General features: G+C 32.3%; 2 protein-coding genes across 2 annotated transcripts; one reads left to right on the top strand and one right to left on the bottom strand.

Annotated features, from left to right (window-relative positions):
• Positions 1-1,251: 1,251 nt before the first annotated feature.
• LOC100780176 (cation/H(+) antiporter 15) lies at positions 1,252-5,550 on the bottom strand. Its single transcript, XM_003548420.3, has 3 exons — positions 4,644-5,550; positions 3,168-4,172; positions 1,252-2,505 (listed from the first exon to the last, which is right to left on the bottom strand). The coding sequence occupies exons 1-3, from the start codon at positions 4,875-4,877 to the stop codon at positions 1,252-1,254; spliced, it is 2,493 nt and encodes an 830-aa protein (XP_003548468.1). The 5' UTR covers positions 4,878-5,550.
• An 8,026-nt stretch (positions 5,551-13,576) lies between these two features.
• Positions 13,577-15,260, top strand: LOC100775549 (spermidine hydroxycinnamoyl transferase). Its single transcript, XM_003548675.5, has one exon. It carries the CDS (start codon positions 13,586-13,588, stop codon positions 14,981-14,983), a length of 1,398 nt encoding a protein of 465 aa, XP_003548723.1. The 5' UTR covers positions 13,577-13,585; the 3' UTR covers positions 14,984-15,260.
• Positions 15,261-18,037: the final 2,777 nt, after the last annotated feature.

Below are 18,037 nucleotides of genomic sequence, written 5' to 3'. Positions count from 1 at the left end.
GATATAAAACAAATTAAGTCTCATAAATGTCCTGCCACTCACCTGAAAATTTTCAAATTGTGTATATTATATCAAAATGATATAATTTTTTTTCTTAGCTCAGAAATCACATGTGTTTTTTAATTTATTGGATGAGAAACTCATCCTACTCTCCTAATACATAATTATTATTAATTTAAGAAAATTTTTATACGTGATAAAAATCACATAAATTTTTCTATTAATTAGATTGTTTTCACTCATATGAATACAAGATAATCTTATACCATTATATCAATCATTTGAGTTCACATGTTATAATCTGAAAGGAAAAAAGAGTATTGATGTCTTGGAAAATTCTTAATTTAACTAATGTTTGCTCTAGGTGACACACCACACGCGTGAATGGTCCAAATATTGGACAAGTTAGTAATTATCTAGCAGTGTTACAAAGGCCAATAATAATAACCGATTCTGTAATATTTTTTTTTTCATATAAGGATTTTATGCATATTCGTTACAAGACACTGTGGTTAACTGTTATCTAATAATTTAAAAAGTTTGAAATTTCAAGATAATATTTATAATAATTTTTAGATAGTTCAGATTATTACTATTTGAATATATATATTTAATCCTAATTATTCTCAATTTTAAGAAAATATTTAGAACATGTTTGACGTGGATGACGATGACAACATTGATAATCATGTTGGTGACGACGATGATAGTTATGATGATGATCATGATAATGATAATGACGACGACGGTGGTGAATAATTGTGATGATGATTTGGATGAAAATGGTCATAACGACAAGTGTTAACGATAATGATAATGGTTGAAGTGCCTACAATTGATAATTATCACACAAATAATCATAACATAATGATGATGGTAGTAGTTGTAATGGTTATGATATGTTTAAGATATTTTATGATGTTGAATTTTTAAGACATTTAATGTTAAATTTTATAGAAATTTTATTGTTAAATAAGATTTTAATTTAAATTTAAAATATTTTAATTTCAATCTTTATTTTAATCTGATTGCTAGAATTAATTATTCTCATTCACAACTGCTAAACTTAATAGTCTCCCTTCACAACTGATAAAAAAATGTTGTTGATTTTGAAGTATTATGAGTGGCATGCATGACAAAATCACATGACACCAAGGATTAATTTGTCTGGATGGAAATTAAATCATTGAATGTGCACACTCCAACGAGATCCTAGTCCAATTAAGAGGATCTAGATCCATGAGAAAACATTCAAGCATAATGACTTAAAAGCATTGGAAACTTGGTTGAATGGCATAGTAGTTGCTGCTCCACCATGGCATCAAAGACTTTGTCATAAGCAACAGACGAAGCAGACCTGACATGGTTCCCATGAACAAGCGGAGCCTGTCTCTGGAAAATCAAAATAGATGTTTGAGCCGCAGAGTTCAAATCGGTCAAAGCATCGCCAAGAGGCCCCAACGCAGGCTCCTCCAACACCGGATCCAGCGTCTGCGCCAGCGACATCTTCCTCCCATGCCCTCTCCCCACCACATACAAATCAAACCCTTTATTCCCTATCTTATCCAACACCTTCACCGTCTCCTTCTCATCCCTCACCTTCTTCTCCAAATACCTAACCCTACCCATCTCCCTCGCTTGCCCCACAAACCCCCTTATGAACTCCTTGTCCTTCTCGTCGAACTCGTCATTAGGGTTCTCCCAAACCAGCCTCACCACCGTTAACTTCACCTCCTGCCTTCTACTCATTCTCCACGCGTATGAGAGCGCTTCTCGGTCATCTGCACCAGAGATGTAGAACATCGCCACATGTTGCTCCTTATTATGACCACTCAACCCCCTATCCACAAATATCGCCACACAGCATGGTGCATCCCTAACTAGGTTCTCCAACACCACTTTCTTCTCGTCTTTGCTTGCTTGGTCGCGGTTAATTATGTTAACTGCTCTTGCGGTGGCGGCACCGGCTCCCAAACCGTCGTAAGTTGGTTGCTTGTATAGTGTGGTTAGTATAAGCGCCACTCCTCTACGCCTTGCAAGGTTTAAGATGTCTTTGTGCATGGAGTTGTAGTCTGAGATTATTCTCATCTTCTCCGTGAAGATGGCTTGGTTGAGGTTGTCGAAGCTGTTGAGGGTATCTTCGGTGTCGAGTTTCGGGGATTTTGAGGTGAAGGATGGTTTTTTGGCATCCCTTATGATGAGTGATGCGGTGGGGCGGGTGTTCATTTTGTTTAGTTCCACTGCCAGGACTTGAATTGGGGTTCTCACCGAGGGGCACGAGGCTTTTAATAGGTCAATAATCACGTTGGCATCGCGCTTTGTGTGGATGCAAGCTAGTAGTCTAAGGGGTGAGTCTGGTTGTGTGTTTTGCATGCTCCTGCGGTTGCCTCCTAGAATGTTTCTTGTTTTCAAGGCTTTTGTTAAAGCGAATGAGACTGGTCCCACTAGGATTGTCATTAGCCAGCATGCTACTAGCATCACCCCATAGGTTTGGTTGTCCAGTTCCTGCATCACATGTATATGCATACAATTAAATGTTAATTAACACCAATGCTGTTAATTTGTGAAACTTTGTTGAAAATTGCTACGAATGAATGATTTTGATGAAAAGTGCTATGAATTAATGGTTGTTAGTGGACTCAGATCACCTATTCCTAATACCTGCCTCTTTCTTGACTATTAATTACAAGTGATTTTAATGACCAAGAATATGTGATTTCAATCTATATGTTAATAGTACATGCAATTTTTGCATGGAGGCATATCATCATGTAGACATTTGACATAAGCAATCAAAAAGTCTACATACATATCGCTGTATACTTCTCCTATTTAAAATTTTAAATTGCAGTCTACAATTACCATTGTCATTGTAATATTAAGGTTTTGGAGTTCTAGACAACTATATTGTCATCATGATCGTCCCTTAATGTGACCCCATCTACGACATTCTTCTATAATTTTTTTTACAGTATTAAGGTTTTGAAAGTCCTTAAGCCTTAACATAAATGACAATTTTTTTTAATATATCTCAATAACAATTTAGGACCTTGCTAATGTTAAATTATTTGACTAATCAAACCTTAGATGAAGGAAGATTGACTATATTTGTACCAATGCATCATAAATATAGCATGTTACAATGTTAAGTTTGTAAGGTAACTTACGCGTCTGTCCCTGCCGATGCTGAGAACGATCAATGGCATTATTCCTTTAGTATTCATGATCAGTGCAAGGGATAATCCTTCCATGTTTGGCATCAGGCAGAACCAAGAAACCGCCATAGTGCACACAATTTTCGCCACAAAAGCCAACAAAACAACCACCACCATAGTTGTAAAATGAGTGTCCAAGGCCAAGTCTTGGATCCTAATTCTCTCTCCAACAGTCACAAAGAACAAAGGCATCATGAACGAAGCCACAAAATCATGTGCCTTGTCCTGCACCGCGTTGTTAAGCGCACCTTGAGGGATCACAACACCCAAAAAGAAAGCCCCAATAATGGAATGCATACCCAACCCATCAGTTAACAACCCAATAACCAAAACTATATGCAACACAAAGATAACTTGTGACTCAAGGAACTCACGATCCCGGGTACCCGCATTGTTGAATAGCCACTTGAAAAAGGGGTGAAGTACCACAAAACACACCAACACAAGCATGATCGTTATGAAAAAAGATATCCCAGAAGCATAATAGAAATTAGATAGAGCTAACACAAGAAGAGTCCATGAAAACAAGTCATTGATGAGAGAAGCAGTGAGAGTCAGTTGTCCGTTTTCTGTGAGGAGAAGCTTAAGGTCTGAAAGGATCTTTGCAATCTCAGGAAACTCACTGCTGCAAGAAAGGGTAATTCCCCATAATATTGCACCCTTTGGCCTAGCATTGACAAGGGGCAAAGGTTTGCGCCACATGTCGGTGACAAGCATGTAGTACAAGCCAAACCCTATTGGTAAGGTGAAGATTGTGCAGGAAATGACAATAACCATGGCCTTCTTGTGAAATCCCGTTATTGGTTTCAAGTCTATCTCTAGACCTACAAAGAACACGTAGTAAACAAGGACCATCCCTCCCACGGTTTCAAATGGTATCATGTTACTGAAAGGAAATGCGTTTTTGATAAAAGCATTCCAACGTCCCAGAACAGATGGACCAAATAGAAAACCCGTCTAGGAACATAATCACAAAAGTTGATGTTGATTAGTAACAAATCAGTCATTAAAATCTTAGCAAATTAATATATTTAGAAGAAAGAAAATAATTGTTTATTAAAAGTATAATTCTCTTAAAAACATGTGATTATTTAAGGGAAAATTAATAGTTGACCTGAGAGCCTATGCCGTTGTCATCAGTCATCGTATAACATGCAATTTCATGTTTCAATTTAATGGCAAAAGTTAATAATTTGTCATAGAGTTTGGCTAAGACCACGTATTGTTGATTATATGATAATTTTTCTTCTTTCTGACATGTACCATGATTGTAGCACATGAATGGTGAATTGTTAGCACTTTTGATTTCATAATAAAGCTCTTTATTCTTTATCCTATCATATTTATGTTTGTTGTTTAATTATCGTCCCCATGTTAAGATTGAGAATTCAATTCATGAGCCAAGGATCATAAGCTGAAAATACTTACAAAAATATTGGCAACAATATGAGGTACATGGCATTGTTCAGAAACAAGGAGCAAAAATCGGTTGACTGCTAGGATAATTGCAAATTGCAGGACAAATTCGGGTAGTGTTTTCTCCACGGAATTTTCCAACCAAAGGCTCGAACCATGGTATGTGCTACTATTGAAACAGACATGCAGCGAGTTGTTTGAGTTTATCAAAATGAAATCGTTGGTTCCAAAGTCGGAGGAATTCATCTGAATGATTCACTCCGATAAAGTATTTTTTTTTTGTTTATTCTGCAATCTAATTTTCTTTTTTCTTTTTCTGATTTATAGATTTCTGAACACAATTAAGAGAAACATCAAAGGGTGAAGGAAAGGGGTTTTGATCAAAGTGTCAATGAGAGATGAACAAGGGACACAAAATTCCAGTTGGATATCGTAGTATTATGATTAAGATCATACGGTTGCTTCACTTGCTTAATTATAGACAAGTCGTTTTCTTTGCTCTATTATATATTTGTATTTTGTATTCTATTTAAAGAGTACATGTCCTATCTGTATGAGGCATGAGCTTTAGATTTTCACAGAAAATCATTTATGTTGTTAGGCAATTACGATTTGCACGTGTTAAATTTGTAACTTACAAATTTGTTATATAATTATAATTTTTATTTATTTTATTTTTAATTTTATGCATACATACATATAGACATGTGCATGCCCGACATCTTAATAGTTTTGCTACTCTTGTTAGTTTAGGAATTTTTATTATTTTTGTCTTAATTTAAAAAAAAATTGGTTTTTTTTTTACTTAAAAAAACAAGCAAATTATCTCTCTTTATTTTTTTTCTATTTTTTGAAAACTCATTAATTATTTATCAATACTATAATCTCTCCCTCTACTACCTGCTACTCTTACCCCCATTGTTATTATTACATCAATGACACTATTATTAATATCATTACATCACTACTAATGTCACAATAACTCTTATTATAACACTCTTTACCCAAAAAGCATTAAATAAATAGTCATCACAAAAAAAAAATACAATTTTTTAAAAACTTTTTGCGAGTAAAGAAAGATCACATCCTCACTTAAAATATCAATTTAAAGCCTATAGCTAATAGTTCAATCAAATAAAAGGATTTATGCACTCCAAGAACCTAATTAAAAATTCAGTAAAAGTATATGGAGACCTGCAAAATAATTAAACCAAATAATTATTAATTTCTCCATTAATAATTAAAAAATATTAAATATTTTATAAATTAATTTAAGGATTCCTTTAATTACGCATAGAAGAAAAAATATTATTTTTTTTGCTTCTAAGATATTAAATAATATTTTTCTATTTAACACTTTTTTTAAAATACTTATGGTGATATTAGGTAAATTTTGTAACTTAGTTTTCTTTTTGTTCCTATTTATTTGTTCATTCGAAAAATTTATTTTATTCCAAAGATTGCTGCTGGTTAGTTTGAAAGAATTTTTTACGAAACAATAATATGGAACAATATATAAGGATTTTTTAAACAAATATCTTATATATATATATATATATATATATATAAAATAGGACTCAATAGAAACCAAAAGGTTAATTAGTTTATTCAATTTTCTATTTCAAATTATTTATTAAGAACATACAGAAATTTTTAATTAGTTTTCAACTTTACTTTCATTTTTTAATAAATTCGTACATGATAATAGAAAGATGAATAGAGTTAGGGTTTGTTTGGCCCAACTTTTTTTTAACTTAAAAACCACTTTTAAGTTTTTTTTTAACAAGCAGAATCTTATATCATTTCATTATATTGAAGATAATAAAATTTAAAATACACGTAGGAACATGGATGTAATTAAACTTGGTGACTAGCATGATATCTTGCTTCTCTTGCCAAGGTATGGACTACAAGATAATTGGTTTCTCTCCTAATAAAACTTATCTTTGAGTTTGTGAGAGTAAGCAAAATGGTCTACAGTTAGAGATAATAAAATTGAAATATGAAAAGCCAGTATTGGGTTTGGAGATTGTATCCACTATGATTTTGCAATCTGTCTAGAAAATTATGTTAGGAAGACCCATTTCACATGCCCATTACAAGGCTTGGTATAGAGCAATTGCTTCCGGTTCTGGAGGTCTGATTCTACCGTGGAAATTGAAGCTCCTAGCTGACATAAATTGGACATGATTGTTCCTGATACACATTCCAGCTGCAAACATATTTTCGTCCTTAAAGATCGATGCGTCAAGAGTGCAAGATATGTAGCCTTGCGGTGGAGGTTGCCATGATGTTGGAGACTGAGTTGTTTGATGCTGCAGTTTCGCTGGTTGAAAGGATCTAACAGTCTTCATTCGTGCATGAATTGCTTTGCTCTAGAGATTGTAATATTGGATGCTGGAGCTTTTGAATTCCTTCAAAGTTTATCATTTCTAAAATTCCATATGGACCAAAGAGTTGCTACAAAGAGGCTTTGATGTGATTCCTGCAATTGTTTTATTGCTGTAAAAATAAATTCTGAGATACCATCAACATTAAGAGTTAGTTGCTCCACAAAATTCCAAAGACATATAGCCAGCCATAGTTCTTTTGCTTTATCACAATCAACTACTTTTAAGTTAAAGCTAAAAAAGTAGCTTTAAAATTTAAGTTAAGTTGTTTGGTATTTTTCATTATCTTTCTTTTAATAGCTACTTTTAAGTTAAAAGCTGTTTGGTAAAATATTTTTATAAGAGATTTAATTTTTTTTATATTTAAAATTAACATATTTTAGTCTTAATCCTTCTATATACCATAGAAAGAAACCTTGACTAATTTAGAATTTAACTAAAAAATAAATAAAGATCAATAAAAAATTATTTACGATAAAAATTGAACTTGAATACAATCTGAACGGTTCAATTAACTTTACATTAATCACCCATATCACCCATGTCCAATTACTCAGTTATTTAAAATTAATATATATTAAATTATAATAATATAAGACTTGATAAAATCAACTTATTATATAAAAACCATAATAATTTTTCCAAATTAATAAATAAAAATTAATTTGAATAATCAAATAAACAGTAATTACCATCCTAATTAATAAATATTGATTTTTATAATTTATAAAACTGATTAAAAATTTCATTCAAAACAAAAATATAAAAACCATATATCTTTCTCAAAAAGAAATAACTCCAAGAACTAGAAGTAACTTATTCAAAAGCTCCTTATTCTAATAATGTCTTGATTTCTTCGTAAAAATAAGTAGCTTGGAGGATTCTACGGTGGACCTATGAAATACGTTGTCTACCGGTGGATCAATAAATAAAGCTAAAATAAATTTTAAAAATTAATTCTTATTTTATTATAATGTGTAAAATATTTAGAGTAATAATACATCAACACTCATATTTTTAACACCTAGCAAACATTTATAATTTTTTTTATCTGTTTCTTCAAGTCAAATTATATTACTTATAAAACTTATACTTTTTTTTCACTTTTTATCTTTCTCTTATTAGGTGTTGATGGGCATATTGGATGTCCACATCTATAATTTTTCATATATCTATTATACCCCATTTAATTTGCTTGGGACGAATCTTTCCTTTTCACAACAGCCCCAGCCTCTCATCACCCTCTATTAAAAGGTTAAAAAAATGACAAACAACAATAACATCAATTATAATTCTGTACACGAATTTTGTACTTCTACTACATAAAATGAGATATAATGTACCATCAAGAATGAGATATATTTACATAAATTATTATTTACGATGAAAATTTATTTAAGTAACCGAAATGTAATTTTTCATAATTTTTACATTTGATTCTTATCGATCACAAATAACTTATTTTATTTAATGTGACAAAATCATAATTGTAACTTCTTTTTATTTAAATTAGTAATTGTTATAACTTTTAATCAAAGGAATTATGAGATCAATCGAATACACATAGATTTTTAACCTAATGATGTATCATTGCACCATCGTCAAAAATATCAATTTTGATAATTAGAATTTGTAATAGAAAGGTTTTCAATGCAAAATAGATCAATATGTTATAAATAAAAAATATAATTTTTTGAATATAATCAAAGTAATTTTCTAGTAAGTTTATAGTTTTATGATAATAAACATGTTCCTGAACAAATAGAAATGCATAAATTGATTGATAAATAAAGTTATAAAACAAAGAAAGAAATAGACTTGTAATGTAAAAGACTTTTGAAAGTAAATTGAATTGAGATGCAATCAATAATTAAAATAACATAAATGTAAGTAACGTGCTCGATATGTAAATTGAGATTGAAATGTAAAATAACATAAAAATTATGAGAAAATAAAGAACAACAAGTAAATAAGTTCAAGTTCAGGGAATAAATAATGATTGGAAAGAATAGAGTTTGGAGAAGAAACATAGAAGAAGAGAATTGCATAACACATGAATTGATCAAAGTAAAACAATTGCAGTAGTTATAAATTGCATTAAGATATGTTTGAATAACTGGTAGTCATTTTTCTTATGTGACGTGTTGGTATAAAGGTTTTTGTGTGATCTTCGTGACCAACGAAAAATAACCAATGATGTGCTTATTTATAGTTTAATTGCACTGAACTGTCAATTTATAAGATTTGTATGAATGTATAACTTATTCAAACTAACTATTTACGATATTAATACCTATATCTTTGCGCTCTTTGTTAGACAACGTCATTACTACAAAAAATGTAATTTACGATGCACCAACAATGATGGTTGCCCAAAACGGTTGTTGAACACAACTTGGTGATAATTTTGTAATTATGTTGAATGTGTACGAAGATGGTTTTCAAATAATTGTCTTGGAATGGTGTGTTCAACAATGATTACTTGAAAAATTGATATTGACACTACTAAAATTATTGCTTTTTACGATGCAAGGTCAACAATGGTTGTCGAAAAATCATCGTTGTATGGGTGGCGATGACAATTTTATAATTATTGCCACCATTTTAAAGACGGTTTCCATTAAAAAGTCGTTGAAACCGTAAAAACGATGATGTTTTGAGGAAAATTGGCATCATATTGTAATATTCAAAGACGTTCTTGCTAAAATCGTCTTTGAATAAGGCAATTTAAGTTGTCAAATTTCAGTCATGTCTTGGTCTCACCCTGTTCACTCACACAACTTCCCGCCATTCTCTCGTTGTCTGCTCACTCCGTTGAGGCCGCTATCATTGAAGTTGTCGTGCTCTGTCATCGTTGAAGCCACTGTCGTCGACATTCGTGAAATGATTGTCCATTGGACTCTTCTTAGGTTGGTTTAGTTATGCTACTACTTTTTGTTTTATGGCAACATATTATTTGCATTATATTTCCATTATGTAGTTATATTTGTTAATAAAATGGAAATGGCTAACTAATTAAAGTTAGAGGTACATTGTAGTCCTTTGGTGCTCGCGATCCCTAAATGAGCTGTGATGGGGCCGATTCTATTTTCCCCTATAAGAAGATAAAAGTCATACATATACCTACCAAATGTGTGTAGCTTAATTAGTGTAAGGGTTTGAGATGTTGTATCGTATCTCACTATTAGTATTAATGAATATTAGGTTGCACATTAGAGTAGCTAGCTAGCCATTTAGCTAGATTAAGGGGATTGGTTGTTGAAGTATTGAGTCATGAAAATAGATGGTATTGTCAGTGCAAACCTTTATCTTGTACCAATGCAAACATTTTTTCTTCTATCTTTTCCTATTTCAATGTTTGATCTTTTTCTATCCTAGATGGATTTGATTAATTGTTGTATAGAAATTAATAGGTAAACTAGTGAATGCTATCTTTTAGTACATCATATATTAGGGCCCATATTCTTAGAATTTAACAAGATATAGATATACCATGCATTGACAAATGCTTCACATCTCCATAATCCAAACTGCTATTTACTAGTCTTTTCTAATTTCAAGTAAAACTAAAACAAGTGCACTATCAGCTTCACTCCCTCTAGCTTGTTTTCACTATAAACTTAGGAAAACTATAACTGTGACTTTGAATGGTGTTTGGTTAATTCGAGAAAAGTTTTTGGTATTGGCATTTGCTTGTCCTTAATACCCATAATGTTTGTTCAACTTTGAGGGCAAAAGTAACATGCTTGCATGTGCATAACAGAGGGTGGCAGTGGCAAGGGAAGGTTGTTGTATTTTCTAGCACGCTTAATAAGCAAAGCAAACTAAGTAACTAATTATATATTCACTATATAATTTTATTTAATTATTTTGTTCAAATTGTTTGTAATTCATGACAGGGAATCAGAAAAAAAAAAGCTCAGGAAATTAAAAAATACAATGCTTACCCCCACTTACTATCTTGTGGGGGTTATGATTTGCTTGAAAAAAATCTGATGAAGGAGAAAATGAAGAAAATGCAACATGATGCAATGAATACTGAGGATTCAGCAATGATCGTTGACCCTCCATCTCCGATTGCAAGACATATGATGTGGAAGATGACACACATAAAGCAATATGGGCATATGGCATTTAAGGCAACACAAGAAATATCTGATAAAATTGTGAGTTGATGTTAACATATAATTTTAAGTGTTTTTGTTTTTTGAATGATAACAGTGACCTTAAGTATTTTTCATGTACCATGTTGTGCTTGTTATAGGACTCGTTATAAGAGTAGATAACTCAGGGCAACTTTATCTCCCATGGTCGGGACAACATACTTACTACTACCATTGATCGACTGGAGCATCCAAGTCGTGTTTGTGCAACGGAAACTAGTGTGACAATTAGTGAATACTTTGGGCAAGCATCATGTGGTTCCAACAGTTCCTCTGCATTAATCACCCCACAACAATTGCTTGACATAATCGGTAACCTTAAGGAAGAGTGGAGGAAAGAAGTTGAAGAGGAATATAATCTTCAATTCAAGAAAATGAAACAAGAGTTGAAGAAAGCCATTAAAATTGAGTTAACCCAAATGCCATCATAGAACTCACCCATGGTACACGGGGATTTACAACTATTAGGTGCACGTGTGAGCACAAAGGGTAGCCATGTTGAAAGTGCAACCAATCCATCTGGGGGAGAGGATGTTGATGATGGGGTGCCTACTATGGGGTTTTACGTTCAATGTGATCATTCTACATGTCTGGTGGCCTTGAGAAAAGTTTATGATGGGGAGTCCACCATACATAACGTGTCTTATGCAGATGATGTGGTTAGGGTGATTGTTGAAAAAGTTTATGATAGTTACACTCTAGTCTCATTTCCGACGACAAAGATTCAATATGTTAGACAGACCCTTGACACATTCGTTGCATGGCCGAGTCATCTTGTGAAACTTGTATCACATGAGGTATTTTTTTTAACATGTATTAAGACAATTGTAGATTGTTAAAAATGATTTACCAACATTAGGTTAATTGTTCTTTTCATTAATCATATATAGAATAGTCTAAAGAATGTCGTTGAACCTGTTCAAAAGTCCAATACTCTTAATGCAGATGATCTATTGGGTGACTTTATTAAGAACCTATATGATGTTTACCAGAAACCTGTTGAGTTGTTGTGGGATGAGAGTAAATTTGGGATTCCAAATGTAGAAGCATCCTTCTTCTTAACATTTTCTGATCTAAATGAAATAATATCAAGTCATAAATGTTTGAACATATCTATATTACAGTTGTGGATGATATAAGTAAATTTTATTCTCGATAAAATCGTCTTAAAAATTTACGCTTCTAAGACGGTTTCTATCTACAAATTGTCTTTAAATAATGTTTTTTATGACGGTTTCTACAGAAATTGATGTTGATATCTGGCATTCTAAGACGGTTAAGGAACTATCATTGAAATTATTGTGTTTTCCACGATGTCGGCTATGAAGATAGTTAGAATCCATCGTCAAATCCCTATTTTAACCGTCGTTGAAGATGCATCTCCGTGTGCACTTGATCAAAACAACATGCCTTCGACGATTCTTTCTTCATTTTTTCAAGAAGTATATAACTTCAATAACTTATCTTCATATATAATCCTTGTCTTCTAAGTTATGTCTTCTTCGACTTACCATCAAACTTCATAAGCCTATACCTTTTTCGATTGATAATCGAACATAATTTTAGTATTATGTTCTCCAACTTCATTCGACCTCATTAGACTTTCTAAGTTTTATACTTACAAAATTTTACTTTCACCAATATCAATTATATACATGAATTTGGAAATAGTTTTCATTTATTTCTCCATTAATAGCTAAAAGTATAAAATATTGTAATAAATTAACTTAAAGATTGTTCTAACTAATTAGATATAGAAAATAAATACTTTTTTTGCTTCTAGGATATTAGATATTTTGTTTTCCTATTCAACACAATTTAACTAAAATAAGAAAAAATTCAATATAGAAAATAATTTAAACAAAATCTCCTTTTTCAGAAAACAAAAATCATTGACAAAGAGTTTATCTTATAAAATATACAAGCGTCAATATAAAAAAAATGGATGGAGAATATAATGGCGTACGCAATGGAACGTTGAATCAGTCCTAATTACTGTGGCGGATCCAAGACCCTAAGTCAATGGGTGCAAATTATAAAAAATAAATTCAATAGGTTCAATTATATAAATATAAATAAAATAAAATATAAAAATATAAGATTTTGTTTACAAATTTAATAAATTTTAAAAAATGAGGGGGTGCAACACACCCTCAAAATAATGTAGGTCCGCGAGTACCTAGTTAACTTTCAAGTTTCAATGATGGTTACTAAATATAGCCATGTTAAGAATAGAAGTGGTGGAATCGAAATCAAATAGGTTGTCTAATAATGAACATATACGTCTCTGCTTACGTCACGTGATCTAGATCAGCAAGCGTGTCACAACTACCCCTTTGAAACATGGGTAAGGTAATATAAAACGACCATTAGCAAAGAGAACAAAACCAATCAACAGAGAATGGTGAGCGTTGAATCTCGTTACACCGTCTTACCCTCTAAACCCACCCCAAATGAAAAACTCTTCTCCTTGATCGAACAAATTAAGCTTCGCACTCACGCGCCACTCCTCTACGTGTACAAGCCACACCCCGATCACGATGCATCAACCTTTGTTAACACCTTGAGGCACTCTCTTAGCCAAGCTTTGACCATCTATTACCCTCTTGCGGGTAGGTTGAGTTCGATCGAAGGTGGAAAATGGGAGCTTCATTGCAATGCCAAGGGAGCACAACTCTTGGAAGCCAATTGCAAAGATTTAAACTTGGATGATTTGGGTGATTTTGTGCCTACCCATTTGGTGTCACAACTCATACCCAACATTGACTACAATGTCCTAGTTGAGGACATACCTTTGTTGGTTGTGCAACTAACGAGGTTCCCTTGTGGCGGTGTTACCATTGGGGTGGCCTTGTGTCGTTGCACAATCGACGGAACCGCGTCCATGCGGTTCATGACCACGTGGGCCAAGTTGGCTAGGAAGGAAAATTTGGACCACGTGGAAATGATGCCGTGCTGTGATCGAAATAAGTTGAATTCGTACAAGGTTGATGATTCGAGGTCCCACGACCATTCGGAGTTTCGCACTCCTCCGAATTGGTTAGGTTCATTAGGAGGCAGAGACACTAATGTTGTGGTTGCAATAGTGAAGCTCACAGATGCACAAGTGAAGAAGCTCAAGCACAAGGTAAATTACGTTAACATAATTAACACTACTAGAGCTAGTAGTACTTCACGACCTTATTCAACTTTTGAGGTTGTTGCTGGGTATTTGTGGAAGTGTGTGAGTAAAGCACGTTATGAGGGGAAAAGTGACCAACCTACGAGGTTGTCTACTTTGGTTAATTGTAGGAACCGAATAACTCCACCACTTCCTAATGGGTATGCGGGAAATGCAGCATTTCCCACCGTGACACCCACATGCTCCTTTGGTGAAATCATGCAAAAACCTTTGGGTTATGCAGTTGGGAACGTTAGGGTGGCACTTGAAAGGGTGACAAGGGAGTTTGTGGGGTCAGCACTTGATCACATAGCAAAGGAGAAAGACATGAATTTGGTGAGGTACAATTTTCACTACCCAACCTCAAGTGTGCATAAGGGACCTTACAAGGGGAATCCGAACCTTTTTGTTGTTAGTTGGATGAATTTTTCGTATAAGGATGCGGATTTTGGATTTGGGAAGCCTTTGTATTTTGGCCCTGGGTTCATGGATGCTGAAGGGAAGGCATTTGTTATGAATAAGGCTAATGGGGATGGCCTCATTGTGGCAATTTCTTTGGAGGCATCTCACATGGATGCTTTCAAGAAATTCTTTTACGGTGACATCCAAGAGGAGGAATTTCCTATTTCCAAACTGTGATTGTTAAAATCTCAAATTTTGACTAGGATACTTTCTTGCTTGTGCGGCCTCCTTGGACTGAATTGATTTTTCAAATACGGATACTGAGACATGGTGAAATAATTTGATTTGGTCTTGATTGGTTGATTTGGCAGCAGGGAAAGAAAGTTATTATGGCAACATCTTTGAAAAGAAGTACCCTTGTTTATTTAATTTTTTTTACCATGTTTTCAGAGCTATATTTGGATTTGAGGAAATGAGATGTATAATGGAAAAAGATGAAGTGAAATAGATTTAAGGTTTATTGTTTGGATTGAAAAATAAAATAAAATAACGGAATGAAAAGTAATGAAGTTTATTCTATCTGATTATTTAATTTTTGAACCTTGTTCCTTAATTTTTTATCAGCTAACCTTACTCCTTAAGTCCTTATGCTCTAAATTGGGGTATGTGATAGAAGGATTCTTTATTTTATTAACTAGTTATACATTTATCATTTCATCACTCTAAATTAAGGCATCTCACATGAATGCTTTCAAGAAATTCTTTTAATATGTGATTGTAATAGGTGTAAGGTAAGATTTGGCGGAGACATTTTCGTTGCTTGCTTGGATCACTGTTGTCGTTGATTTTTCAAATAAGAGTAATGATATCACTTGGTAAACCAAATTGATGTTGTCATGATTAGTTGGAAAAGAAAGTTATTAAGGCGATGGCTTCGAATAGAAGTACGCACACGTCTCTTATTTATGTTTCTAATATGTTTAAGTTTCTTACTCTTTAAATTGTTGAATATTAATAATTTAGTGCTTCTCCTCGTTCCAATATCTTCAAACACCTTGGTGTATTGGGTTGTAAGTTTTTTTTCCTGCTTATTACTGGCTATCCTAGTGGTTAATTGGTTTACAGAGAGAGCTTTGGTGGTGGTTATTTACAAAAATACTCCAAGGCTTAATTAAGTGACTGAATTAATGTTTATGTAAGGTAAAAATTACTATCAGAGTGAGAATAAACCTTGAAAGGTTGAATTCAAGACAGAACAAATTGCGTCTCATTAGCTATGCTGCTATAAATTAACGTGCTTAATATTTTCACTTATTTTCAGAATGATCTTCGAGTAATTATCTATTTGAAACAACCAATATTCAAGATGGATTTGGAGAGGGGAATCAGTGGGTCGTTTGGCACACAGACCTGGTCATTATTAATATGATATCCATGGGAAAATGAATATGTATTTTTTTAACTATGATTTTAGTATAAAATTGTTTCATTGTAGTAATAAATTTTCGTCACAAATCTTGAGTGCAAAAAAATGAATATTTTTTTTTATATGATTTATTTTTTTCAAAAGATTAATTTCAGACATGTTGACGATGTATTTTTTTTAATAAATTAAGCTTACTAGCAATTAAATAATTTTAAAAAATATTTATACTATGAATAATAAATAAACTTGTGTCAATCAATGTTTATAAAGACATACCAACGGTTGAAATTAGTTAAAAAAACTAAAATTGTGATTTTTTTTTTAAAGTGAAGAAAAAAATATCTCAATTAAAAAATGAGAACATAAAATTGTAAATTTTTTAAAAGTAAAGGATGAAATGTGTCAATTAAACAATTAGAGAACTAAAAAGGTATATTTAAGAAAAATTGAAAGACGGAAATTATATTTTACCTTGTAAATCAATTTTTTAATTTAAAATTAACAAACAATTAATTTTTTAGAGCTCCAAATGTCACGAGTAAATATTATATTTAAAAATCATTTTCTTATGTATATACTATAGACAATAGATTCTGCCTGCAATGTTATTAAAGATAAATATTCAAGGCTATAAAAATTTTAAAAAATAAACTAAAATTATAACTAACATTCTCATAAATCCGTAGATTTATTTTTTCCTATTTTATTTGCATTATTTTATATCACTCTAATATCTACATGTAACTATAAATGTTTTATTTGTCAAGATATTTAAGTTAATTTTTAATTTTTTTATTAGCTAAAAAACTTATTTAATTGTTTGATAAACAAACTTTTTTAGTAATTTCTCAGTAACTCTTAGTGTTTTCTGAAATACAACTAGCTTCTAGTTTTTTATATTTTCTTTCACTTTTATCCTATATATATTTATTCATTTTTCTTGTTAACTTTTTAAAAATAAATCATGATTTTATTATTTTTTTGTTATTTTACATTTTTCAACTACTTTAACAATTAATTTTGTCAAACACTTCTAATTTAATAAGTTAACTAGCATTTTAGTTACCAATTAATTTTTCAATTTTTAACTAACTTCTCACCTACTTTTATCAACCATAACCAAAATACTTACCTTGAATTTGCATTAAATATATTCACGTTTGTTGACAACATTATAATCTGCTGAAATTTTTCCTTCAAAATAATAGTCTACTGAAATTGCACCTATGGTTTTGGTACATGCAATTGTTCTTTGCAATAAAAAATGTACTTCACACATCAAAAGCACGTTTGTTGACAACATTATAGTCTGCTGAAATTTTTCCTTCAAAATAACAGTCTACTGAAATTGCACCTATGGTTTGGGTACATGCAATTATTCTTTGCTATAAAAAAATGTACTTCACATATCAAAAGACTAAAAGAATTGCAATAATTAAGGCTATTGCTTCCTGCACTCTTTGGAAATATTTTTTTAATCTTTTGGAGTGGTTATTCCATAAGCCAAAAAGAAAATGTATTTCAAAATGTAATTTTACATTTCAAAAGAAAAAAAAAGGAGGGATTTGAATCTTACATCTCCCTATGTGTATCATGCACCTCCCATTATTAAGTAATAATACAAATATCTTTAATGAAATTTTCACCTCCTATCTCCCAACCCTAACACCTCCTTCCTCCCTTCTCTCAACCCGCGAAGACATCTCCCTCGACAGCACACCCTCATGATGACATCCTTTCTTCAACAGCACACCCATGGCGACGACACCCGTTCCTCTCGTGGCGACTCCTCCTCCCCCCTTCCTCATTTCATGAAGGTAAGTGTCTCCTTCACCTTTCTCTTCTTTTTTCTTTTCTTCCTCCTC

This window comes from Glycine max, chromosome 16, assembly GCF_000004515.6.
Source record: "Glycine max cultivar Williams 82 chromosome 16, Glycine_max_v4.0, whole genome shotgun sequence".
Lineage (NCBI taxonomy): Eukaryota > Viridiplantae > Streptophyta > Magnoliopsida > Fabales > Fabaceae > Glycine > Glycine max.
This window is presented reverse-complemented; position numbering and strand designations above follow the sequence as displayed.